General features: G+C 50.0%; 1 protein-coding gene across 1 annotated transcript in view; it reads right to left on the reverse strand.

Moving 5' to 3' along the window:
* The window catches only part of EXOC2 (exocyst complex component 2), a 154,403-nt gene that overhangs the window by 105,704 nt on the left and 22,396 nt on the right, over window positions 1-26,303 (reverse strand). Inside the window, exons 6-9 of the mRNA XM_056107765.1 lie at window positions 13,643-13,723; window positions 4,836-4,981; window positions 4,620-4,701; window positions 3,681-3,783 (exon numbers count right to left, since the gene is read on the reverse strand). Of these exons, the coding sequence (XP_055963740.1) occupies window positions 3,681-3,783; window positions 4,620-4,701; window positions 4,836-4,981; window positions 13,643-13,723 (412 nt within the window). The remainder of the gene's footprint in view (window positions 1-3,680; window positions 3,784-4,619; window positions 4,702-4,835; window positions 4,982-13,642; window positions 13,724-26,303) is intronic.

Genomic DNA, 26,303 nt, shown 5'->3' on the forward strand with positions numbered 1-26,303 from the left:
AACTTCTCACCAGCCCGGAAAGATATACATGTCACTCTGTTTCTTACTCAAGCTACAAGTCCCCAGATGGAAAAAGGCACGCGAAAAGAAAGCTTTTCAGGCAATCCAAGAGCGACGGAAACTCCAAACAGCGGACAGGTGATTTCCCACGGGGGACCCCCCCAGTCCAGGGTGCCGATGGGTCTGGGGCTGTGAAGGCTGTTATCACCCTCTGGTACTTCCCGCATCCCCTGTCTGGTCCCAGCAGCGGGGACCGAGTCCAAGAGATGTGACTCTAGTTGTCATGTTTCTGTTCTCCATTCATGATGGAAAACTTCATTTCAGGATGACAGAACCACTAGCCTGCCAGCCCCAAGCACCGAGAGGATGGGAAAGACCCAAGTAAGGGCCGCCTTACTTGCTTGGTTTTTTGTTTTCGTTTATTTGAGGGCATACAAACAATAATATTTTTACTTAAGAATTCTAAACTTAAACACATAAATTCACATTATTTTCATTAAAACTAGGAAGAGAGTGGGGCTGGAAAGATGGCACAGCGGGTAGGGCGTTTGCCTTGCACGCGGCCGACCCGGGTTCTATTCCTAGCATCCCATATGGTCCCCTGAGCACCACCAGGAGTAACTTCTGAGTACAGAGCCAGGAGTAACCCCTGTGCATCACCAGGTGTGACCCAAAAAGAAAAAAAAAAACACTAGGAAGAGAAACTCCTTCCATCCAGAAATATTTTTGTGTAGTAAAATGATGACTTCCCTATCAAGGCCTCTTAACTCGGTATATCTCACTCGAATATAACACACACACGCACACCCACATGCGTGCTCAAACACCGTCACCGCAAGAGTGAACAAGTGCACCCGGAGGTTAGCTTTGATTTGTGCTGGGAACCAACTCTTCGGAGATAATTTCTCTCCACCGATTAGACGTAAACAACCTCCCACCTCAGCAATAAACAGAACCATACACTCACAGTGAGTGCCCAAGAACAGATGAATGGATGAAGAAAAAAAAAAAAACATGGACCATCTACACCGTGGAATACTATGCAGCTGTCAGGAAAAATGAAGTCATGTAACTTGCCTATAGATGGATGAACGTGGAGAGTATCATGCTGAGTGAAATGAGTCAGAAGGAGAGGGGCAGATATAGAATGACTGCAGAGTCTGGCAAACTCCCCGTGGCGTACCCAATATGCCAAATACCAGTAACAATGATGGGTCTCATTCTCCTAACCCTGAAATAGCCTTGAATGTGTGAATGTGGCACTTTTTAAAAATCTCAGGACTAGGACGAAGGAGACGTTACTGGGGCCTGCTCGAGGCAAATGATGAATAACAGGATGATCGTGATCGTGATATATATATGATTAATATCCATGGCCAGGGTAAACAGGGGTCAAGAGGACTGGTCAATGGTTGGAACTAACCACAAATGTGTGTGAAGCTGAGGGTAGGTAAGATAGAGAAGAGATCAGTGTGACTGTAATAGCAGGGAATGATCATGTTGGACTAGAGCTGAGGGTTAAAAGTAGGTAAGGGATAGTCTTGATAACCTTTCAGTATCAATCCTGCAAACCACAAGGCTTGCCTGTTCTTTTCCTGCTGACTGCCAGAAGGCGTCTGAGTCACCTCAAGGACCCTTGCTGACCATTACATTCTCCTGGTGATTTTGGGGTCTGGCCACACTCAGTCCTGTAGCTCAAGGGCTACTCCTGGCTCACGTGGCGGGGACCAGGCGGTGTCTGGGGCTGGACTCTCAGCCTCCCACAAGTGCTCAGTCCACCGAGTCCTCTCTCCGGCCCACTCCTCCCACTCCTGTAATGACAGCCACCAAGCTGGCTGGCCAACTCGGAACGCTCTGTTTCACCCGTAGAGGTGGTGATTCACGAAATGAAGAAAGCATGCGCTCAAGAATGTTTGCCTGTTACCATAAGCAAATTTTTTTCTTCCTTTTGGGGCACACCTGGCGATGCACAGGGGTCACTCCTGGCTCATACACTCAGGAATGACTCCTGGCAGTGCTCGGGGGATCATATGAGACGCTGGGGATCGAACCCGGGGTCGGCTGCGTGCAAGGCAAACACCCTACCCGCTGTGCTGTTGCTCCAGCCCCTATAAGCAAATGTAATAGAATAAATTCACTAAAAGTGAATCATCACTAGGCACAATTAGGGAGATGACATAGAGGAACAGAAAACGGCAACGTACTCCGGCCGCTGGCCGCCCCCGGCCTGCCTTTGCGTGTGGCTGTGTGACTCGGGCAGCCGGGTGACCAGGATGAATGTCCGGCTCTGCCGCCCCGGCACATACTTTCCTAGGGAAGCCTCGAGATGGACACTCAGGGACGGCATCCAGCCTCCGCCGGGCTGTGTGTCCGGCCAGGTGCCCCTGTCCAAGCCAGCGTCGTCCCCTGCCAGACGGGCTGACACAAGCAACAGAACAGAGAGGCCCAAGACGCACCATGCACGGCGAGTCGAGCACAGAGCCTGGCTCATGGCACACGCTCAGGAGCACAGCCCGGGAGCACAGCCCGGGAGCACATCTGGGGAGCACGGCCCGGGAGCACAGTCCAGGGTTCCCTCGTGCAGAGCAGGCTCCCCAGCCATCTGACCTGCCTCCCGGGCCCCCAACAGCGGCAGCTTTAACTCCTACATACAGGAAGTTTACCACTCCGATGCTTTATCTCAAAATCCTGCCATGAACGTTACACGTGCAATTCACTGACTCCGTATTATATGCCAGTTGGCGTGTCCAACCCTTAGACACCTACTAGCTTATTTCAGCTACCCCCTGAGACAGAGACAGTAGCAACGCCACGTCACTGTGACGGTGAGGAAGTGAGGAAGAGTTCGACCAAGTCTCTCAGGCTGACAGTTTCCATGAAATGTTCCAACTGCCATCATTCCTTCCATCTGGGATGCAGCTCAGCAGTAGAGCACTTGCTTGGGTTCAATTCCTGAACACCGCACCACACACACACACACACACACACACACACTCACAATCTCATACACACTCACACATTCACACACTCATATACACATACTCAAACTCACACACACTCATATATACACTCATACACACACACTCACACACACTCACACTCACACTCACACAGAACACCAACAACACTCTACACTTTGTCTTTACAACACAAAGGCCTTGTTGCCCCACACCCGGCTCCCGCGCCCGGCAGACTGTCCCTCTGGCATGTCCCGAGCAGCAGCATGAGCTCTAAGCCGGGTAGGGGCCGTGGGGGGCCGTGGGGTGAGTCACCCACACTCACACCCGGCATGCACGCAGGATGTGTGGGCCTTCCAGAGCGCCCGGGTGCCCCCAGTTTACTACCATCCAGAAGGACATGCCCACATGTTTGTGCTCCTGTTGCTTGCCGGGTGCGTTGCTGTATGTAATGCTTCTGGTCTGCGGGATTACCACGTATAGTGCTTGTGGTCTGCAGGATTACCGCATGTAGTGCTTCTGGTCTGCGGGATTACCGTATATAACGCTTCTGGTCTGCGGGATTACCGTATATGACACTTGTGGTCTGCGGGATTACCACAGATAGTGCTTCTTGGTCTGCGGGATTACCACATGTAGTCCTTCTGGTCTGTGGGATTCCCGTATATGACGCTTCTGATCTGCGGGATTACCGTATATGACGCTTCTGGTCTACGGGATTACCGTATATAGTGCTTCTGGTCGTGCAAGGTGGACGGCGTCTCCAGCAGCTTGTCCAGGAGCAGCTGGCGTAGGGCGTCAATCCGGGTTTCCACCTCGGCGTAGTCTATAGGAGAGGAAAGGGGAGGGAAAGGTCACATCAAGACAGCAGAGAGTGGCACAAGAGAGGTGGGTGGGGGTACAGGGCTGGTGGGAGGAGGCCCCAGGGAACTTCGGGGGTGGGGGGACACCACTCTGCCCGGGTGTGAATGCGTCTGTCAGGCCCACCGACGGGCAGCCGCTGAGTTCTGTGTGTTTCACAATGCGGAGTGCAGTTTAACTTGCGGAGCTCCAGGGACCAGGACCACCACGGAAACAACCCACCCCCGCCCCCGACCCCCCAGACGGATGCATCTCCCAGTTAGGAAGCCTTTTGCCTTAAGGCATTTTAAGAACCTTTCTCCGGCACTCAGGGCAATTTCAAAAAATTGATTTGTTTAGTTTCAATTAGGGTTAGACTCCTGAGCAGATGAGTTTTGCTGAACAGGAAAAGAAATGTAGATCTCCATCCCTATAAAATATCTGGAATTGACTCTTTTTAGCCAAAACAGAGGGGGGCCAAAAAAAAAAAAACCACAAAACTGGTTATTTTTAAAAACAGCATCCCAGTTAACAAGAGGCAGAGAAGGTCCAAAATTTTAATCACCCCGAGTGTCACAGCTGCTCACTTTCGCTCCACCTTTGTAAAGGCGAGATAGAATGTTCTTTTCTTTCTTTCTTTCTTTCTTTCTTTCTTTCTTTCTTTCTTTCTCTCTCTCTCTCTCTCTCTTTTTTGCAGTTTCACATTTTTAAAAGAGCAGCATATAAACAAAAACTAGCGCATGTAACATTCCTTGCCCAACACTTTCCACATTCTTCCTGTAAAAGGAAAGTGGAAATGTAAAAGGAATAAACAGATCTTACATTTCTTGAAAACGTGCACCTCCGTCTTCCCGAACAGGGACTTGGCCTTTTCATAGTCATTAATAACCACATCATAATCACCCTATAAAATAAAGAAACATTGGGGAGGCCGCCAGGGAAGTGAAATGAAGACATTTGGTTGAGACACAAAACATCTTAGCAACTCTTTAAAATTTATGACATCTCTAACCGTAGGTATATAAATAGGTACTCTACCTTTTGAATATTCCTTTCAATATTTAGGGGAAGGTTGAAGAGAAACTTGAATCGCTGAAGCACGTTAAGTGCATTTCTAGTGGAATCTGCTTTGTCCTTTCGACCTAAAACTTCTTGAAACAACGTGTCGGCAGTGGTACTTGCTCCTATTTGAAAAGAAGGAAAAGCAACTCATGTTAAAAAAACAAAAAAAGAAAAGAAACAATTTAAATCAGAAGATGCACAACTGGGAAATTGAAACAAAATGCGAGACAGATATTGCAGCATTCCAGAAATCCTCACAACTGGTTTACAGTTTAATCGAGCTCTTACGTGGTTTGCTAAAATATAATTTTCATTTTGCCCACTGAATCTTTTCATATATTCAGAACCAAGCAACCCCTCCAAATTCTCTCACGTGAACCCACATGTGTGTGAGGGACTCTTTGATATTTGTAAGCAATGATGGGCTCTTAGGTGATTTCATGGATTCGTACAATAGGTTAATACCCATGTGTACAGGTTCACCAGAGACAGCGACCCTTCATTGCTCAGTGGTAATTAACAAAATGGGGAAACATTGTTTTTTGTTTTTTTCAGAAAAATTCTGCCCTCAAAATCAGATTTCTTGGCAAAATCCTCTCTACCTAGCTGGCACAGACAATCCCACGAGCAATTTCAAATGACAAATTCTCACGTACAACCAGGGGATGAATAGTTCTTAAATAACCTTACAAATGACACACACATTAACGATATCTCTCTTTCTACACATTTTTTTTTCCAACCAAAAGACCTCCCACTGTATGAATCGCTCGGAAGAAAGAGGGGCTTTATCTACAGCAAAATTTACAGGGCACAAAAATAGCTAACATTTTTCAACTTGTGAATTTTATTTTTAATTAGCCAGGAGGAGAGGGAGAGAAAGGAGAAACTGTTTTCAGCTGTTTGATGGCTGCTCATAAAACGTTTCGACATTATCTGGTCTAGTGACTATACTTTAAGCAAAGATGAAAAAAAATGACCTGAGGCTGCCTGGGCGGTTGGCCGGCCGCGTTCCCCGCTCCCTCCGTGGGTGGCCTCTCTCCTGCTCAAAGTCATCTTTGTAACATAATTGTTTTATCTAAATAATGTTTGAAATCGGGTGAAATTTTAAAGGCCTGAAATAAAAACTTTGTTTGGTCAGGAGAGCCGCTTTCCACCACAGGCTGTTTAACGAAGAATTCTAAATTTCGACTCTACACAGAGGAAAAAAAAAATATACTGCCTTCCCACCGTCAGACGTGTGTGGCGGGCAGAGCAGAAGGATAACTGCATCGGGGATGAGGGGTGAAGGTTTTGCCCCAGAGAAATCCCAGGCATTTGCTCAGCATCTTTCAAAGAGAAACTGCACGGACGGGGGCTTCGAGCGTGAAACGGGACTGGAGATTTTTTTTTTAAAGCTTAATTATGTATGTGTTTATGATCTTTGGGGGTGAAGTCCCGGCATGTTTTCTTCGATGGAAAATGAAAGATTTGGGGGCAAAAAAGTCTAAATCATTTAAAGCAAGAGTTTTCTCCTATTTCACTGAGAACATGGGGCAGAGGGTGTGGCGTAAAAGTAATAAAACAAAAAAATACCGGTGAAATAATTTCAACGCTTCTAGAAAATACAAAAACACATACAGGTAGAAAAACCCTTCTTGGAAAATAAAACATAAGCACTTGACCAAGAAAAATTCCCAGACCCAAATTCTTAGCCAATTCTTAACTAGAATACAGTGCATCTAGGCAGAATACTTTATGCTCAGAGACAGACACAAGTCATGATATTTTAGTTGTATATTGTTCCTGTCTTCTATTGTGAATATCCATGCCTTCATATTAGAATGTGGGGGAGGGGCGCACAACTCTTCTTACTGGAAGCTTCTACCCACAATTAAAGTGCATGAGAGCTGGGAAGCCAGGGTCGGGGCTAGCAGTTCAGAGCCCACACGTCGTGTCCTTATTCTTAGACAAGAAAACGAAACCTCACAGGCACGGCAGAGAAGCCACGTATCCACACATGGCAGCCATCCGCAACCTCACTGCACCCCGCCACTCTCGGTGGACCCCCAGATATCTCTCCCCACACCCACCACCCACACCCTCATTGCACCCTCAGTCCCCCACACAGTGACCCGTCCACCACCCACACCCTCACTGCACCCTCAGTCCCCCACACAGTGACTTGTCCACCACCCACACCCTCAATGCACCCTCAGTCCCCCACACAGTGACCTGTCCACCGCCCACACCCTCACTGCTGCCAGGAGGGGACCTGCGGCTGCCACCACACAGGGTGTGAGTGTGTCCCACGATCCCCGGGACAAGAGGGGGACCTGGGGTGGAGCTGGAGGGCGCTCTGGAAGGGGGGTCACAGTGGACGTATCCTGCTGGGCTTCCTTTGTGCTGGGAGCCAGGGGCAGGGATGGAGGAGAGGAACGGGGAGAAACGAATCAGACCCCCGTGGGGAGATGACCCTGCCCTGGGGTCTAAGAGAACAGATGGCAAGTGCCCCCCTCCACCGCCCCCCATTCCCGCTGTGCTATGGAAGGTCGACAGTGGCCGCTGGCCTGCAGCCCACAAGTGACCGCCACCAGCCTGCCCACCGCCCTCTCCCTGTGCAGCAGGAGGGGTGGGGAGAGAGAGGCCGGAGCGCTACGTGCTGCCCTGTCCACCCCACGCGGCCCTGCCCCCTGGGCTGCCAGTCTGTGCTGCGGGGACGAGATTCCCGCCCAGGCACTGGCGGCGGCTGGGAAACAGCCCTGTCGTCGCGTGGCTGGAGACAGTGTGCCTCCTTTCGTGGCCGGGGCAGGCAAGACCCCAGACACGGTGACGTTGACCCTGCACCTCTGCCTCCCGTCAGTGGGGACAGGCAGGCAGATAGACAGACACACACACAGACACACACATGCACACACACGCATCTACACACAACCATACACATGCATACATACACACCCATACACACATGCACACACCCATACACACCCATACACACATACATACACACACACACCCCACACACACATATACACCCCCCACATCCATACACACACCCATACACACCTCCCACACACACTCATACAAACCCATACACACACATACCCATACACACATACATACACATGTACACACCCATACACACATACATACCCATACACACCCATACACACCTATAATACACACAGGTACACACACATTGCACACATACACATACACACAATCTTCACACACCCATACACACTCATAAACACCCTGCACACACCCCCCATACAAACACCCAAATACACACATACGCACATACACACCTATAATCTATACACACACATGCAACCTCCCCCCCCCCCCCCCCCCACACACACACAACAGTTTATCCCAGCCATGAGCGAAAGAACAGAGGCTAAGGACCACACAATCGGGTACCCGGACGGTTTCCTAGGTTCATGTTTGGGGGTGACACCCAGCAGCATGGCTCAGAGCTGATTCCTGGCTCTGAGCTCGGGGGTCACTCCCGGTGGGGCTCGGGGCGGGGGGGGGGGGGTGTGTGGCAGGGGCGGGGCTGGGGACTGAACCGGAATCAGGCGGGGCTGACAGATGCCTCACCTGCTGCTAAAGCGTCTCTCTGACTGCGGCCCGTCCTTCCTAAAGGCCGCCTTCCTGCGCGTGCAGCAGCGGTGAAGCCCTTGCTGGGATGTCCGCGGCAGCCCTGGGGGCAAGCCCCCTCCCCGCTGTCCCGCCCTCACATCTCTGCCAGGGAGATCTGGCATCTCCCGCCATCCCTCTCTCCACACAGACCCTGACTCTAAGCTCGTGGCCACTCAGAATCGTCCCAAGGCACAGCCGTGACTGCTGGCACTGACCACTGAGCAGGCTGGTCTAACAAGATCCTCCATGTCCTCAGCTGCAGTTACTCCCCCACGGAGAACAAGCGCGTTCTGAACCCGGTGCTGTCCACCACATCAGAGGGACCAAGTTCAACACATGCTTCCTGCCCGCATTGGGCGGCCTCAGTTTAACCCCCGCTCCAGCTACCGGGCGCAACAAGCAGGAAGAAGCGCTGGGAAAAGCGTCCCCGTCCCAAAGCTCCGGCGTCTCCAGCTCAACAGATCGTAAATCCGGAGGCACGTCCCCCTCTGCTCCTCTGACCGTGCCCCAAACTGCGCTTCTTCCCTCTCGCTGTTCCCGTCTCCCGCTGACTCTTCCCCTTCCTCCCCCATCACCACCCTACGGTCCTCCCGCCCGCACACCCTGGGTGCCCTCAGCGTCTTGCACTCACAGCAGGACCCACAGCCCCTGCATCTACCAGGAGGCTCTTTCCCTAGGCTGGATAGCACAATGGGTAGGGTGTTTGCCTTGCACGCGGCCGACCCGGGTTCGATTCCTCTGTCCCTCTCGGAGAGCCCGGCAAGCTACTGAGAGTATCTCGCCCACATGGCAAAGCCTGGCAAGCTCCCCGTGGCGTATTCGATATGCCAAAACCAGTAACAAGTCTCACAATGAAAACGTTGCTGGTGCCCACTTGGGCAAATCAAGGAATAACAGGAGGACAGTGCTATATTTTTTTTTTGGCAGGGACACACCCACAGACGTTGCTCCTGGCTCCCCACAGGGATGGTTCCTGAACCTCAGGACAGGTAGGCAGGTGTGCGGGCCGGGACTGAGGCCCCCGAAGTCCAGGTGCATCAGAGCCAGGGCTCCAGCCCAACATCCCCATTCCTACTGACCACTCAGGTGACCTCACCGAGTCCTTCTGGGACCCACTGTTTCCCACCACCCAAGGGACACAACAGCACAAAGCGAGCTGTGCTGAAGATGGGTCAGTGCCAGATCGAGCCCAAGGGAGCACTGCCAAAGGGCGAGGGAGCACTGTTGAAGGGTAAGGAAGCACTCCCAAAAGGTGAGGGAGCACTAACAATGGGCAAGGGAGAACTGCTGAAGGGCACGGGGGCACGGACAAAGGAGGAGGACACACTACAGAAGGGTGAGGGGGCACGAGCGAAGGGTGAGGGAGCACTCAAGAAGGATGAGGGAGCACTAACGAAGGAGCACTGATGAAGAGCGAACTACTTCTCCCGCAGCTGGTGGACTCAACAGAGAAACAGCACAGTCTACACTGGCTGTGACCAGGGCAGCAGGGTCAGCTCAAACCTCGGGCCTGGACTGACCACAGGCAACAGGGTACTCAATGCACTCCTTGGGCCGTTCTAGGGGCATTATAATTGCTCAGTGGCGGAATTTCCATCCTTGAGGATGTCCAATGGGCTGCCACGACGGGGCCCTCTTGAAATAAATAGCCAAGAACGCGGCGCTGACTATGTGAATTTGATATGAGGTAGCAGCCATCGCTTCCTCCCTGGCCTGAACTCTGGACGGAATCATTAAATCCACAGGCACACAGGGGAGTCCCACCTGGGTGTCAAAATTAGTATTAACGTCAGTGAAAGGGTTCGACTATATATGGCCCAAGTTCCTTACGGACGTTACCCATTCTAAAGTCGGGAAAGCTACCACATGTAAACACTCTACAACGCAAGATGAATACGTATAAAGACATGTTAATTAGTGTATACAGCTGCCCTCGAACCACACAGGACTGCCTGTGTTTTATACACAGACTTCCTTTGCCAATACCGTACTATACATATTTTCTCTTCCTCACGTTTTTTTTTCTAGCTTCCTTTATGAGAAGAATCCAGTACATAACACATATGCAAAATTTGTGTTCGTCGGCTGTTTCTGTTCTTGGGAAGGTCAATGGAAAGGTGTCGACACTAAATCTCAGAGCCAAAACTCACCTGTGGACATTCACGTTTATAATCCAGGCAATCAGAGAGATAGAGTGGTGGGTGGGTGGGCATTTTCCCTGCATGTGGCCAGCCCTGATCCGATGCCCAGAACCCCATATGCCCCCCCCCCCCATCACACCAGGAGGCTCTCTGAGCACAGAGCCAGGGTATGCCGTGAGCAGTGCCAGACATGACCCAGCACACACACACACACACACACACACACACACACACACACACACACACACCCCTCAGACACTTCAGTTTTCCATGATGCGTCTCTCACTTCTTTCCTGGCCCCCAGTCCTCCAGCTTCTGAAGGCGCCAAATCGCTGGGACCCAGCCTTCTGTGGGGGTAGAGGACACGTACCCACGCTGGTGCCCAGTCCCTCCCAGTTCCGCCCTGGCTCTGTGCCGAGCAGGACGTCAACCCGGAGATGCTCACTGCAGCCACAGGTGGCAAAGCCACAGCCCAGGCCAGCGCACACCGATCTCCAGCGGCTAGAAACTTCTTGGGAAGGAAGAGGTCCCTCTAAAGAAGCATCTGCAACTGTCCGCTGTCCTCCTGTTGTTCATCAATTCGCTCCAGTGGGCACCAGTAACGTCTCCATTGTGAGACTTGTTGTTACTGTTTTTGGAATATCGAATATGTCACAGGGAGCTTGGCTGCCGTGTGGGCGGGATACTCTCGGTAGCTTGCCGGGCTCTCCGAGAGAAGGATGCAGGAATCGAACCCGGGTCGGCAGCGTGCAAGGCAAACGCCCTACCCGCTGTGCAATCGCTCCAGCCCTAAAGTATCAAAAAGGAAAAATCCAGGGAAATTTTTACATCAGAAACTCCTAAAGAAGAAGCTCAGAAAAAAAAGTCACCATTGGTGTGAAGGCAGACTTTCTCCAAGAGGAGCAAGTCTCAAAAGAGAAAGCTAATACGAACTTTTTGAGAAAATGTTTGCGGTTATAAAGGGATAGAAGTAAAATAATTTTCCTCAAAATCTTCATACCACAAATCCCAAGGGAAGAATTTCAAAACGACTCCTTAACTGGGCGGGGGGGAAAAATCGTGTTAATACACCAGGCTAAGCCTAACACATGAAATGGATATTAATTTTTTCCCTAACCTTAAGAAGTATCTATTTCCTTTCACTGATACAATGATCTGCTTACTATGTCAGCTTGTTCTTACAAGTCACCTTTTAAAAGTTAACAGAAATAATTTCTCCTGTGAAAATAATCCCCGAGTGGAAAATATCCTTTCAAGAGCTGCGCGAATACAGAAACAGCTTCAGCAAACGCTTACGTGGAATTCAGAATATACTCATTTCAACCAAGCTGGTGTCTGGATTCTTTTTTTTTTTTTTTTTGCTTTTTGGGTCACACCCGGCGATGCACAGGGGTGTTACTCCTGGCTCTGCATTCAGGAGTTACTCCTGGCGGTGCTCAGGGGACCATGTGGGATGCTGGGAATCGAACCTGGGTCAGCCGCATGCAAGGCAAACGCCCTACCTACCTGCTGTGCTATCTCTCCAGCCCCAAAGCTGGTGTCTGGGTTCTTAAGACAGCAGCGAGGCAAAAAATAATAACAACAGCCATAACAACCAGAGGGAAAACTACTTCAACTTAGATTATTGAATTAAGCTAAACACAAACTCAGGGGGAAAAAAATCAAGAGTAACTCAAGTTCTACTACCAAGTAAAATCTCAAAAGGAACGAGAGCTCCTTTCAGAGAAAATGCTTTTTGTCAGAGAATTCCCAGGCTGATGAATGGGTTTAAGAATAGGCTTATCCCTACAGAATGTCTTAATGGCTCCTGCCAAAATTGAATAATCTTCATACTGTTTCCTATATGAACACTTTTTGTAAGCATGTTCAGCAGTTCTTCGTGACAGACAACATGAAATATATTACTTTGGTTGTGTTTTGGGGCAGGGATTGGGGCTTGGAATGGAAACATCCCGAATTTGGTGTTGGGAAGGTGTAATGGTGGTGGGATGGGTATTTGAATATTAAACATAATCAAATATTGTGACCTAACTTATAAAATAAAAAAAATTTAAATTGATAAATAAAAGTATAATAATAATTTTTTAGAAAAGAATAGGGTTATCACTGCTCAAGGGACCAAATTAAACTAGAAGTACAAAACGAACTGAATATCGCTGCCCTGCATTCACAGACAGAGGGTCTGATATTAAGGCACTTAACTGTTTGAGTCATTCTTATCCCCCTTCACAGGAATAGCACAAACCACACTTTTATTTCAATACAAGGTGATTTCCTTGGGCATGACTAATCCAGGTCAAAGTGTTCTCATGGGAATAAACGAGAGTTACGTGCTTGGAAGGAACTTGGATTTCAGCAGGGATCGACTCATCTCATGAGTTTCTTCCCAGTGGTAGGGTGCATCACTGCATGCTTTTGGATGCCAAAAAAAAGATACAAGAGGATGAACAGGGGAGGTGGGGAGAGGCACCCAAAACTTTGCATATATTCCTTTCTCTTGACCTACAATTTTTACCAAATAGCTCAGATTTAGAATCATCTTCAGAAATGCAGTTCCCTTAAGTTCTTTGGGGGGCGGGGGGGGAGGACTGGCAGAAATAAATGACCCCCAAGAAGCTGCCATTTCTACCAGCCGATAGTTCGGTATCCATCCTGGTAGATTCCGGGAGATGGGTTCTGGGGTTTCCAGTTGCCGGCCATCCTATGACCTCAACACCTCTCTATGTTGGGGGACATTCTTGTATACTGGCCTCGTGATGGTAGCTATTTTTTTTTTACTTCTCAAGAAGTATATTGGCTTGTTTTCAAATTATGATTTCTCCTGAACAAAATGTAAGCAGAAACAGAACATTCCTTTGCAATGTTTTTGTTCCCCTTTATGATCATTAAATCATCACGATCTAGAAACAAATACTAAAATGCAACCGACTGCCTTCTCCTACGAAATCAGGTCCAAGAGCTATAGGGAAGCTTGTTCTGAAGACCATAAATAGCTCTGGGTTATAGGACAAAACTTACTGTTGAGAACATTCTCCAGTTTTTGCGTCATGGATCCTTCGACTTTTTCCGTTCCATCCGCTTCTAGTTTTTGATGGATGGCTAGAAAAAGAGAAAACAGCTAGTTAAAACGTAGGCCATTTTAATGGGTGGGGATATATTACGTCAATATGACATTTCCAAACAGCTTTTACATGGTTATATTATTTTCACTGCTGGAAAGAAGCACAAACAGGCACAAACTCTGCAAAGCGACCAACAGACACTTGTCAAGTTATTCATAGCTGAATGCTGGTGAAACAGCACATAAGACACACGGCTCACTCACTCCATCGGCAAGGGACAGCGGTGAAAAAGCTTCATTAAGGAGGAAAAAGAAGTGGGAGGGTGGGATGGGGGGAAGGGGGGTGGGAGGGATACTGGGACTGGTGGTGGTGGAGAATGGGCACTGGTGGAGGGATGGGTACTCAATCATTGTATAACTGAAACCCGAGCACAAAAATTTGTAAGTCTACAACTGTACCTCATGGTGTTTCACTAATAAAAATGTAAGAAAAAAAGAAAAAATTGATCTTAACTGCTATTTTATAAAACCTAAGGAACATGGAAAAAAAGTATCATGCTAAGTGAAATGAGTCAGAAAGAGAGGGATAGACATAGAAAGATTGCGTTCATCTGGGGAACATAAAGTAACAAAATAGGAGACTAACACCCAAGAATAGCCGAGGTAAGTACCAGGAGGTTCACTCCATGGCTTGGAGGCCAGCCACACATGCTAGGGAAAAAGGGAGCTCAGATAGAGAAGGGAGCACCAAATAAAGGGTGTTGGGAGGATCCTCCCAGGATGGGAGATGCGTGATGAGAGTAGACTATAGACCGAACAAGATTGCCACTCAATGTCTCTTTTGCAAACCACAGCACTCAAAAGGAGAGAGATAACAAAAGGGAATGCCCTGCCACAGAGGTAGGGTGGGTTGGGGGAGATGGGGGTTGGAGGGATACTGGGATCATTGGTGGTAGAGAATGGGCACTGGTGGAGGATGCGTATTCGATCATTGTATAACTGAAACCCAAGCACAAAAATTTGTAAGTCTACAACTGTACCTCATGGTGTTTCACTAATAAAAATTTAAGGAAAAAAAAGAAGAAAAAAGAAAAAGGAAAAGCAATACACCATGTAGCTAATATCTTTGATATTTGGCAAAAAGAAAGTCATTCCTATTTCTCAATATCGCCAAGGTGAAACGCACAAGTTGACATCTTCCAACTTGAACAGATATTTTATCTCTGTGTTGGGATATAAAATGGGAAAATATCATTATGTATTATTCTATTAGTTCTCTCATTTTTTCTGGGGTTACCATGAAAGATCTCGTATAACATCTTCCAATGCATCGAGTGTGCAATAGAAAAATTCTTTTCGATGGCATTTTATCTACATCTGATTTATGGCTGTCTGATTCTATTTAGGTTACTGGGAAAGTCTATCACTTTATACTTAAAAAACTGCTATTTTCGGGACTGGAGAGATAGCACAGAGGGTAGGGCGTTTGCCTTGCATGCGGCCGACCCGGGTTCGATTCCCAGCAATACCAGATGGTCCCCTGAGCACCGCCGGGAGTAACTCCTGAGTGCAGAGCCAGGAGTAACCCCTGTGCATCACCAGGTGTGACTCAAAAAGAAAAAAAAAACTGCTATTTTCTAAGAGGGGAGGTTTTCAATGAGGCAAATCAGGCTCGTTTCGGTGAAGCACTAAGGAAAAATGAAAACAAAATGCTAGAAAATAATTTCAAATTCAAACTTGTGATATAGTAAAATAAAAGAATAAATCTGGGTTCAGAGATGCAGCAGAGTGGCAGAAAGCTTGCCTTGTAAGCTTGATTCCTAACACTGTCAAGAAATAAGTAAAATTAAAAATATCAGGATATAATCTTAGGTTACATACTTAGTAAGTTTCTAATTCACATTGCTCAACTTCAAAAAGAGCCAGTCAAGGAGAGGGACAGACATAGAATATCTGCACTCATTTTTGGGATATAAAAAAAAAGTATAGTATGAGACTAATATCCACAGACAGCAAAAAACAGGGGCCAGGAGGACTTGCCACGAGTTTGTGGGGGATGGAGGGCAGTTAGGATAGAGAAGGGACCACTATGACAACAACAGTTGGAAAGGGATCACTCTGGACAAGAACCGAGTGCTGAGAGTAAGTAAAGGGATATACATGATAACCTGTCAGTAACTGTACTGCAAACCACAATGCCCAAATAGGGGGTGTGTGAGTGTGTGTGTGTGTGTGTGTGTGTGTGTGTGTGTGTGTGTGTGTGTGTGGAGAGAGAGAGTGGTGGGGGGAGAGAGAGAAAGAGAGAGAGAGAGAGAAGAAAAGAGTGCCACTGAGGCAGGTGTGGGCTGGGGTGGCAGGAACCTGGGGACACAGGTGATGAGAAATGTGCACTGGTGAAGGGATGGATGCTGGAACATTCTGTGACTGAAACCCAACCATGAACCAGTTACCCAACTTTGTACCTGTCTACCTCACGGTGATTAATTTTATTAAACAGATTTTTAAAAAGAAGCCACTGATGTCTGTTGTGATGTTTCGCTTTCTCAGCACAGCCAAGCAAGTTTCAGCCACAAAACCGAAGCTCAAACTTGAGGAGTCTGATCTAGGAACAAAAAAATTTGCCTGAAAGTCTCTTTATGGCCGGGGGGAATGCCTTAAGCTGCCTGGACCTGTCTACACACCTGAAGGGGCAAATAAATGACATATCATGTGAGCCAGGAACTGTATTCGGTGGTGAATTAGAGACCTCTCTCCCCTAAAACAGGAGCTGCTCAAACTCCAGACTCTTTGTTCTTTCACGTTTCTTGCTAGTCCAAAAATTCAAGCACAGCTTGGGCAGCCTGCGTGCAGGACCCAAAACTACACATCACTGTCTGCATGCGTTCACTCCCTCAGTCACACACGGACTCAGACTTTCTCAAAGGGCCTCTGAAGAAACGCCTTCGATTTCTTCTGCTTCTTCCTACCCTCCCAGTGGACCTGTGGACTCCCAGGGAGAAGCCCATTTTCAATCTATCACAAGACAATCCATTTCCCTGAATTCACTAATTTCAAATAAATAAATAAATAAACAAAATCCCAGGTCAAATTTAGTGATGCCCGCATTCTCAAGGTCTATGTCTCCCCTTTTATTTTGTCTCCTTTCTGACCCCTCCATCTTGTCCTTTTCTATACCTCATTTTTAATTTTTCATTTTGTAAAAGCAACATGGGATTCTGTTCTGCAACAAATACTGTAACAAACGTGCTTCTCTTTGGAAGAAGCACATAAATTGGGGAGGGAAAAAAAAGAAATACACTTGGGAGTGGGGGGGGGGAATGGATCAGCAAAGTAGATTTTTAATTGTCTTGGCTGACTCGTGATTGTTTTTTTTTTTTAAGTGAGTGCTTTATCATTTACAATTCTGGGGATGGAGTCATGGAGACATAATAATATCCCCCCCCCACCCCCCATATCCAAGATGAATCTGAAACTTGCTACAGGCTAGAGAATGTCCCTATTTTTGAAAAAAAGGAGATTTGCCAAATGCTCCTCCTTGGTGCAGACGCGGTGATGGTTTATATGCTGCGATAAGGAATCTGTGAAGAAGATGTACTCTGGCCGCATATCATATTCCCAAGGAACCTGGAAGATGCCCACGTTGGTCCAGCCCGGCTGAGGGTGCATCTCTGGAGTGCTGAGTCTGCCTGGCAGTCCCCCGGCCCCCCTGAGCACCAGCCCTGCCGCAGAGGCGACTGTGGTCCCCATCAGCCGTCCCCCTGCCCTGCGGTGGGAACCCCATCAGGGATGCTCAGGTCAGGGGGAGGTGAGGGGCCCCCCGGCTCCGTTTCCAGCCGTTTCTGCTGACGGAGCCGCTTCCTGCCGCCGCCTGTCCCGGCCACAGCACGCCACGGTGGGGCCGTCAGCCAAGCATGAGGGCCCCGAGACACCAGGATCTGATAAAGGCAATCCTATTTTCCAGAAAATTAAACCAAATAACCCGGTGTCTGCTCCGCCTGACCTTTTATTTTCTCTGAAAACACATTTCCAAATCCTATAACTCAATAAGCCACCGGGGGCCCCCATCACGGGGTTTGTTATTGTTTCTAATCGCTGAGACTTAACTATGTGAGGCCGCCGAATGCCACACGGGGTGGATACCGGGCAGCAAACAAACACAACAGATGGGAAGCATGAAAAGTCCCATTCAAGGGGAGGCCGGGAGAGACCCGCCGGCCCCGCGGTCCCACGCAAGGCTTTGTTTGAACTCGCGGCTGAAACGTGGACGTCGGGTTTGCAGATTCCTGATGTGCAGCCCGTGTCCCTGAGTCTACACCGTGCCCGTACGAGGCCGGGCCAGGAAGCAGCCCGGGTGTGGGGATGGGCAGGCACCCGCCACCAGCATGGCCACACCGCGTGACAGCCCACGGGAGGGATGGAGGCGCCCAAAGAGTCCAGGGCTGTCGCACTTTTCAGAAAGATCCAGAGGAAATGCTGGATGAGCCAGTCAGTCTTGAGAACACAGACCCCTTGTCCCTTTATCTCAAACGGCCCCTGATGGGGGGGAAACACCAGTGCCATATTTGGCTCCTACACTGGCCAGAGAGGGCTGAGGACAGTGACGCTAGTGACAGGAGCTGAGGCTCACAGAGAACATCATCCTCTTTTTTTATTATTATTTTTTTTTATTTTTGGGTCACCCAGCGATGCTCAGGGGTTCCTTCTGGCTCTGCACTCAGGCATTACCCCTGGCGGACCTCGAGGGACCCTATGGGATGCCGGGAATAGAACCCGAGTGGGCCATGTGCAAGGCAAACACCGTCCCCGCTGTGCTATCGCTCCAGCCCTAAGGACGTCATCTTTTATTTTATTTTATTTTGTTTTTGCTTTTTTGGTCACACCCAGCAATGCACAGGGGATACTCCTGGCTCTGCGCTCAGGAATTACTCCTGGTGGTGCTCAGGAGACCATATGGGATGCTGGGAATCGAACCCAGATCGGCCGTGTGCAAGGCAAACGCCCTCCTCCCCGCTGTGCTGTTGCTCCAGCCCCAAGAGCGTTCATCTTTTAAATCTACAAATATTTAAGACACGATGGACAAAGGAACTTAGTATTTTAAGGTTACACACATATTACACATTACACATACTACACATAATACGCCTCACACACGTATCATGTATTGTGAAGATCACACACACACATGTCTAGGTTTCAAGCGATCTGTGAGTGAATGGGTCTACCCCCTGTCCATCCTCCCCCTTCTTTGTGCAACTGAAAAGAAAAACCGTAAATAATAAAATAACTCGAAGCGTTTTTGCTGAAGACCAGAAGGGATGGTCGGGGTTCCCACTCGGGGACCTGAGTCTTGACGTGACACTTGCCTGACTGTCTTCCTGCATCGACGACACTCACTTAATCACTTAACTTCCCGTTAGTCGTCGATTTGCTCGAGCGGGCGCCAGTAACGTCTCCATTTGTCCCTGTCGCGTGCTAGTGTAGCCCAATGACATCTGTTCGCTCCCGGGACATGAAGAGCCTCAAACCGATCGTTCATGATCTTGACGAAGAAGTCTGAAGGTGGGCGGCCACGCGGTCTTTTGACATCCTGTGGAATCCAGTCGGTAACAGCTCTAGTCCAGCGGTCGTCTTTAAATCTCATTATGTGACCAGCCCATCTGATTTTCGACACCTTGGCAAATGAGACAGCGTCCCTGATTCTTGATCGTCGACGGATGTCGGAACTCCGGACGACACTCAGGACACCAGAATCAGCCCACAGGCCTCCTGACTCACACCGTGGGCACAGCGAGAGAAGAGCGATGCCACGTCCCGAGCCACACCGCTTCCTGGTGTCGCCTCCTCGGGAACAGGGGACAGCAGGGCACCCCGCCCCCTCCCCCCCAGAACAGGCCTGCACAACTCTGAGTCAGCATCCTCAAAGGGGGCGAGTGGCCACACCGGAAGTGGCCGGTAAAAACCCTGGAGAGAGTTGGGGCTGGAGTGATAGTACAGCAGGTAGGGCGTTTGCCTTGTATGCCACCAACCAGGGTTCGATTCCCAACATCCCATAGGGTCCCCCGAGCACCGCCAGGAGTGATTCCTGACTGCAGAGCCAGGAGGAACTCCTGTGCATCAACGGGTGTGACCCAAAAAAGCATAAATAAATAAAATATAAACCCCAGAGACTATACAGGGGACGAACTCAAAGGGCAAAGGTGACCCACAGAGGGTACTGAGGCCCAAGAGGCCCGTGACACTGGCCAGCGGCACCCACAGGCCTGAGCCCAGGGGCTGGCTCAGGTCAGGACATGGCCAGGTCACAGGGGGACGGACAGCCGAGGGGCGGCCATGGGAAAGGGAAGAGGCTGTGAGGCAGGTTTTGCAGAAAAGGGGTCCAGAGACCATTTCTGACAGACACACGGAGGTCTGTGGTGGCAGCAGGACCCGCCACATACTCGTCCGGCTGGGTTCTGATTAAAAAACTGCACACGTGGGAAAACAGAACTGCCACGAGCTCTAAGACGTCTGGGTAAGGAAAGGCCACACAGTGGACAATGACCACCAAATGGCCACCTGATTGGAAGGGACGAGCAGGCAGATCTGTACCACTTGAGTCCAGCAACGAGAGGAACGCAGAGGACGTCAAAGAGGCCAAGGAGAAGCCCGAGCGGCGGTCAGTGGCTTCACAGGCCCCAACCAGGGCTTGGTCCCGGGACCCCTGAAGTCCCCTAAGTGCCACCAGGAGTGATCTCTGAGTTCAGAGCCAGGAGTAAGCCCTGAGAACTGCTGGGCGCTTCCCCCAGCCCCAAACAAAGCAGCAGGTTATCATTTGTCTTTGGTTGTTTTTTTTTTTTTCCGGAGAAGTAATGTCTCATTTGCCAAGGCGTCAAAAAATCAGATGGGCTGGTCACGTAATGAGATTTAAAGATGACCGCTGGACTAGAGCCGTTACCAACTGGATTCCACGGGACGTCAAAAGACTGCGTGGCTGCACACCTACCAGATGGTCAGACTTCTTCATCAAGATCATGAACGATCGGTTTGAGGCTCTTCGTGTTCCTAGAACGGACAGACGCCATTGGGCTACACTAGCATGCGACAGGGATGAATGGAGATGCTACTGGCGCCCGCTCGAGCAAATCTACTGATTAACGGGAAGTCAAGTGATCAAGTGATCCGGAGAAGGAGGAGAGCAATGGGGGGGGCGCAGGAAGATAGATAGAAGGTGACCTTGAGTCACTGCCCAAGGGAGGCTGACCCTGGCAGGCGTGCGGTTAGCAGGGCACACATGGGTGGACCGCGATCACTAACACTGCTGCAATCAAGGGGCCCATAAAAACTAGAAAATAAACTCAGTAATAACAGGAAGACACCTCTCCCCAGGCCTGTGGCTCGCTCTCCATGTCTCTGCCAACAATACCTGCCTTTTCTCTCAAGCTAAAGACCACGTTTCCCAGGGCTGGAGCCATTGTACAGCGGAGAGGGCATTCGCCTTGCACAGCTCTGACCTGGGTTCGATCCCCGGCATCCCATATGGTCCCCCGAGCGTCGCCAAGAGTAATTCCTGAGTCCAGAGCCAGGAGGAACCTCTGAGCATGGCCGGGTGTGACCCCCCCCCCCAAAAAAAAAAAAGGGAAAAAAAACCCCACGTTTCCCAATAGTCAGCAGGAAGCAGCAGAAATGCCCTCGACAAGACCAGCCAGACACAGGCTGTGATTTATAACCGCAGGGTCAGACCCTGACATGTGCCTACAGCTCTGAAAGGCTTATCAGATGCTGCGTCAAATGGATAAGAGCAAAGGAGGGAAGAGAACCACAAAAGGACAATCCACAGGAAAGTCAATCCAACTCACACATACCAAGAGCAAGTCTTTAATTAACTACGAGAACACAATGGGATTGAATACAAAGACAAGAGCATCGATCTAGGAGCAGGAAAAAGAGAAAAGAACAGGTGAAAATTGAAAGGTGGGGTTCTAAGTGCAGATTAAGGTCAGAAAGATAAAAACCGCATGAGAAATAAAGATGTACTAAACTCAAATAAAATTTGAAAGCATTTCTCCCAGACCTGCAAACAACACAGTCTACACTCGTGGTCGACAACTGCCAGTCTGCGAGTCTTACGCTGCTCTGCAGAAATTTCCTGCCGGTCCAGTAAGAAGGGGATTAACCCTGACACAGCACTTTTTACTGCCAGGAAACAGGTGTCAAAGCAGGGGAAAAAGCAAAACGCATTGGCCTATGTAGCATGGAGAGGAAAATAAAAAAAAAATTTTTTAAAGATATTAGAACCACAGAATAAAAAGACAAAAAAAATTTTAGCATAATAAATATTTGTGAAAGGCTTATATTCTTCTGCTAAGGACTATGGCTATAAATTTTTTAAAAATTTTTTTTAAAAAAGGGGTTGGAGCAATAGCACAGAGGGAGGGTGTTTGCCTTGCATGCGGCCGACCCGGGTTCAATTCCCAGCATCCCATATGGTCCCCTGAGCACCGCCAGGGGTAATTCCTGAGCGCAGAGCCAGGAGTAACCCCTGTCCATCGCTGGGTGTGACCCCCCAAAAAAAGCAAAAAAAAAAAAAAGACTATGGCTCAGAATAAAAATATTCAAGTCCACCCCGTGTTGCCCAGGAGACCATGGAAGATGTGTAATCTCCGAGGGTCTCTAGCCAAACAGGTGTGGGCACTGCCACGAATGCATGTGACGCCTTTGAAGCACACGGCCAGGTATGCCACACCTGGCAAACACACGTGTGTGCTGCAGCTATCCCGTGAAATCCCCGGCAAGTGGGTGCTGGGCCCCGGGAGACAGCGGGAAGGGAAGGAGCCTTGTCGAAGACCCCAAGTATGATCCCTAGTACTGCCTGTACCCGGGGCCCCCACACTACCAGGCGACACGCCTACGCTCCTCGAAACCAGGTGTGACCCCTGGTCATCAAAGTGACTATAATAAAGGGAATGAAATAAAGTATATTTTCAGGGGCTGGAGCGATAGCACAGCGGGTACAGCATTTGTCTTGCAAGCAGCCGACCCGGGTTCGATTCCCAGCATCCCATCTGGTCCCCCAAGCACCGCCAGGAATAATTCCTGAGTGCAGAGCCAGGAGGAACCCCTGGGCACCGCCGGGTGTGACCCAAAAAGCAAAAAAAAAAAAAATAAATTAAAATAATAATAAAGTCTATATTCAAAAAGAGTGTAGTTGAAAACATTTTTCTTTTTTTTTTCTTTTTTTGGGGGTTGAGGGTGACTGTCCTCTCCCCAACTCTGGCTCAAACCCTTGAAAATATTTCTAAAGGAATTGGCACTAACTCTAATAGATTGAAAGCTGTATGAAATGAAAAGTAGTAAGGAGGTAACAACTGTCCAAAGACAAGAGAAACTGAGAACTCGTCTTCATCTGGATGTGGCCCAAAGCAGGGGTGGGGGTGACGGCAATGCGAGACAGCAGGACCACGGTAGGTGGGAGGGGGACAGGGTGGGCACAGTGGAGCACACGGTGCTGAGTGCCACATGAGGCCCTACCCCTACCAGTCCCGCAAATCATGCTGCCAGAACTAAAACAAAATTGTTTTGATGGTGCCCCTTTCGGAGAGCCCGGCAAGCTACTGAGAGTATCTTGCCCGCATGGCAAAGCCTGGCAAGCTACCCGTGACGTATTCGATATGCCAAACACAGTAACAACAAGTCTCACAATGGAGACGTTACTGGGCCCACTCGAGCAAATCGATGAACAACAGGAGGACAGTGTGATAGTGTGACAGTGTTTTGATGGTATAAAAAGGGAAAACAAAAAACTGTATTAAAATAAAAGTACCCCGATTCAGCCAAAGAGAAGGACAACATGGAGGGCGGGATCCGCAGATCCCGAAGGAAAAAAAAAAAAACAGGTTCCAAAAAGAGCCGAGATCATCAGGAAGCCCCAGATGGGGTAGGTTTCGCATCCCGCCTCCCCCAGATGGAACCCCGGTGACCAGAAGCCTCTACAACCACAGCTCGAGTATGCAGGAACTAGGACTTTTCCTCAAAACTCCCGGGACTACACCTCCCAGGTAACCTCTGATTCTGGAAGTCACACCCACAGCCCGCCCCCCAGCGCCATATTTACAGCATTCAGCCAAAGAGAAGGACAACATGGAGGGCGGGATCCGCAGATCCCGAAGGAAAAAAAAAAAAAACAGGTTCCAAAAAGAGCCGAGATCATCGGGAAGCCCCAAATGGGGTAGGTTTCGCATCCCGCCTCCCCCAGATGGAACCCCGGTGACCAGAAACCTCTACAAGCACAGCTCGAGTATGCAGGAACTAGGACTTTTCCTCAAAACCTCGCGGCCACTTGTGCGGCCGCGCGACATCTCTCTACATACAAAGTGATCCATATATACAAAGTAAACCACCCAACGTTTCTCTCTGAAAATCATAGTTAAGTTTGGAGCACGGCCACAGCCCCAGAAACACAAGGACTTAATGCATAACCCAGCAGCTTGGATCAGAAAAGTGAATGGGCTATGCGTTAATCCAGGCCATCATGACTGTCCAGAGGGGAAAGGGTGTTGCCCCATTCGCCCTCTCCTCTCTGGAAAGAAAGATGGCGGCCACATGGGAGCCTTGTGGACAGCAGGTATGAGCCGGGGGTGTGGGGGCGACTAAAACCTCATGGGAAGGGGGGCGTTCCGGTCCGTCCTTCACACCCTACCGAGGTCACCAGTTGCCCCCCACGAGCGGCTCTCCAGCACGGCCACAGCCCCAGAAGCACAAGGACTTAATGCAGAACCCAGCAGCTTGGAGCAGAAAAGTGAAAGGACTATGCATTAATCCAGGCCATCAAGTCTGCCAGAGGGGAAAGGGGGTTGCCCCATTCGCCCTCTCTTCTCTGGAAAGAAGGATGGCAGCCTCATGGGAGCCTTGTGGACAGCAGGTATGAACCGGGGGTGTGGGGGCGACTAAAACCTCATGGGAAGGGGGGCGTTCCGGTCCGTCCTTCACGCCCTACCAAGGTCACCAGTTGCCCCCCTCGAGCGGTTCTCCAGCACGGCCACGGCCCCAGAAGCACAAGGACTTAATGCAGAACCCAGCAGCTTGGAGCAGAAAAGTGAACGGACTATGCGTTAATCCAGGCCATCATGGCTGCCCGGAGGGGAAAGGGTGTTGGTCCCTTCCACCCTCCTCCCTCTGGAAAGAAAGATGGCGGCCACATGGGAGCCTTGTGGACAGCAGGTATGAGCCGGGGCTGTGGGGGCAACTAAAACCTCATGGGAAGGGGGGCGTTCCGGTCCGTCCTTCACGCCCTACCGAGGTCACCAGTTGCCCCCCACGAGCGGTTCTCCAGCACGGCCACAGCCCCAGAAGCACAAGGACTTAATGCAGAACCCAGCAGCTTGGAGCAGAAAAGTGAACGGACTATGCGTTAATCCAGGCCATCAAGTCTGTCGGAGGGGAAAGGGTGTTGCCCCATTCGCCCTCTCCTCTCTGGAAAGAAAGATGACGGCTGCATGGGAGCCTTGTGGACAGCAGGTATGAGCCGGGGGAGTGGGGGCGACTAAAACCTCATGGGAAGGGGGACGTTCCGGTCCGTCCTTCACGTCCTACTGAGGTCACCAGTTGCCCCCCGCGAGCGGCACTCCAGCACGGCCACGGCCCCAGAAACACAAGGACTTAATGCAGAACCCGACATCTTGGAGCAGAAAAGTGAACGGACTATGCGTTGATCCAGGCCATCAGGTCTGTCCGGAGGGGAAAGGGTGTTGCCCCAGTCGCCTTCTCCTCTCTGGAAAGAAAGATGACGGCCGCATGGGAGCCTTGTGGACAGCAGGTATGAGCCGGGGGTGTGGGGGCGACTAAAACCTCATGGGAAGGGGGACGTTTCGGTCCGCCCTTCACGCCCTACCGAGGTCACCAGTTGCCCCCCTATGAGCGGCTCTCCAGCACGGCCACAGCCCCAGAAGCACAAGGACTTAATGCAGAACCCAGCAGCTTGGAGCAGAAAAGTGAAAGGACTATGCGTTAATCCAGGCCATCATCTCTGCCCAGAGGGGAAAGGGTGTTGGTCCCTTCCGCCCTCCTCCCTCTGGAAAGAAAGATGGCGGCCACATGGGAGCCTTGTGGACAGCAGGTATGAGCCGGGGATGTGGGGGCGACTAAAACCTCATGGGAAGGGGGGCGTTCCGGTCCGTCCTTCACGCCCTACCGAGGTCACCAGTTGCCCCCCGCGAGCGGCTCTCCAGCACGGCCACGGCCCCAGAAGCACAAGGACTTAATGCAGAACCCGGCAGCTTGGAGCAGAAAAATGAATGGACTATGCGTTAATCCAGGCCATCAGGTCTGTCCAGAGGGGAAAGGGTGTTGCCCCAGTCGCCTTCTCCTCTCTGGAAAGAAAGATGGCGGCCGCATGGGAGCCTTGTGGACAGCAGGTATGAGCCGGGGTAGTGGGGGCGACTAACACCTCATGGGAAGGGGGGCGTTCCGGTCCGTCCTTCACGCCCTACCGAGGTCACCAGTTGCCCCCCACGAGCGGCTCTCCAGCACAGCCACGTCTCCAGTGCACAGAAACCAATTTCTTAACTATCTGACTTTCAGTAGAAATACTTCCAGGTTCAATAAGTAAAATAGCAGAAATCCAAAACCAACATTTAATTCTTG

Source organism: Sorex fumeus, unplaced genomic scaffold (assembly GCF_029834395.1).
Source record: "Sorex fumeus unplaced genomic scaffold, SorFum_2.1 ptg000175l, whole genome shotgun sequence".
Lineage (NCBI taxonomy): Eukaryota > Metazoa > Chordata > Mammalia > Eulipotyphla > Soricidae > Sorex > Sorex fumeus.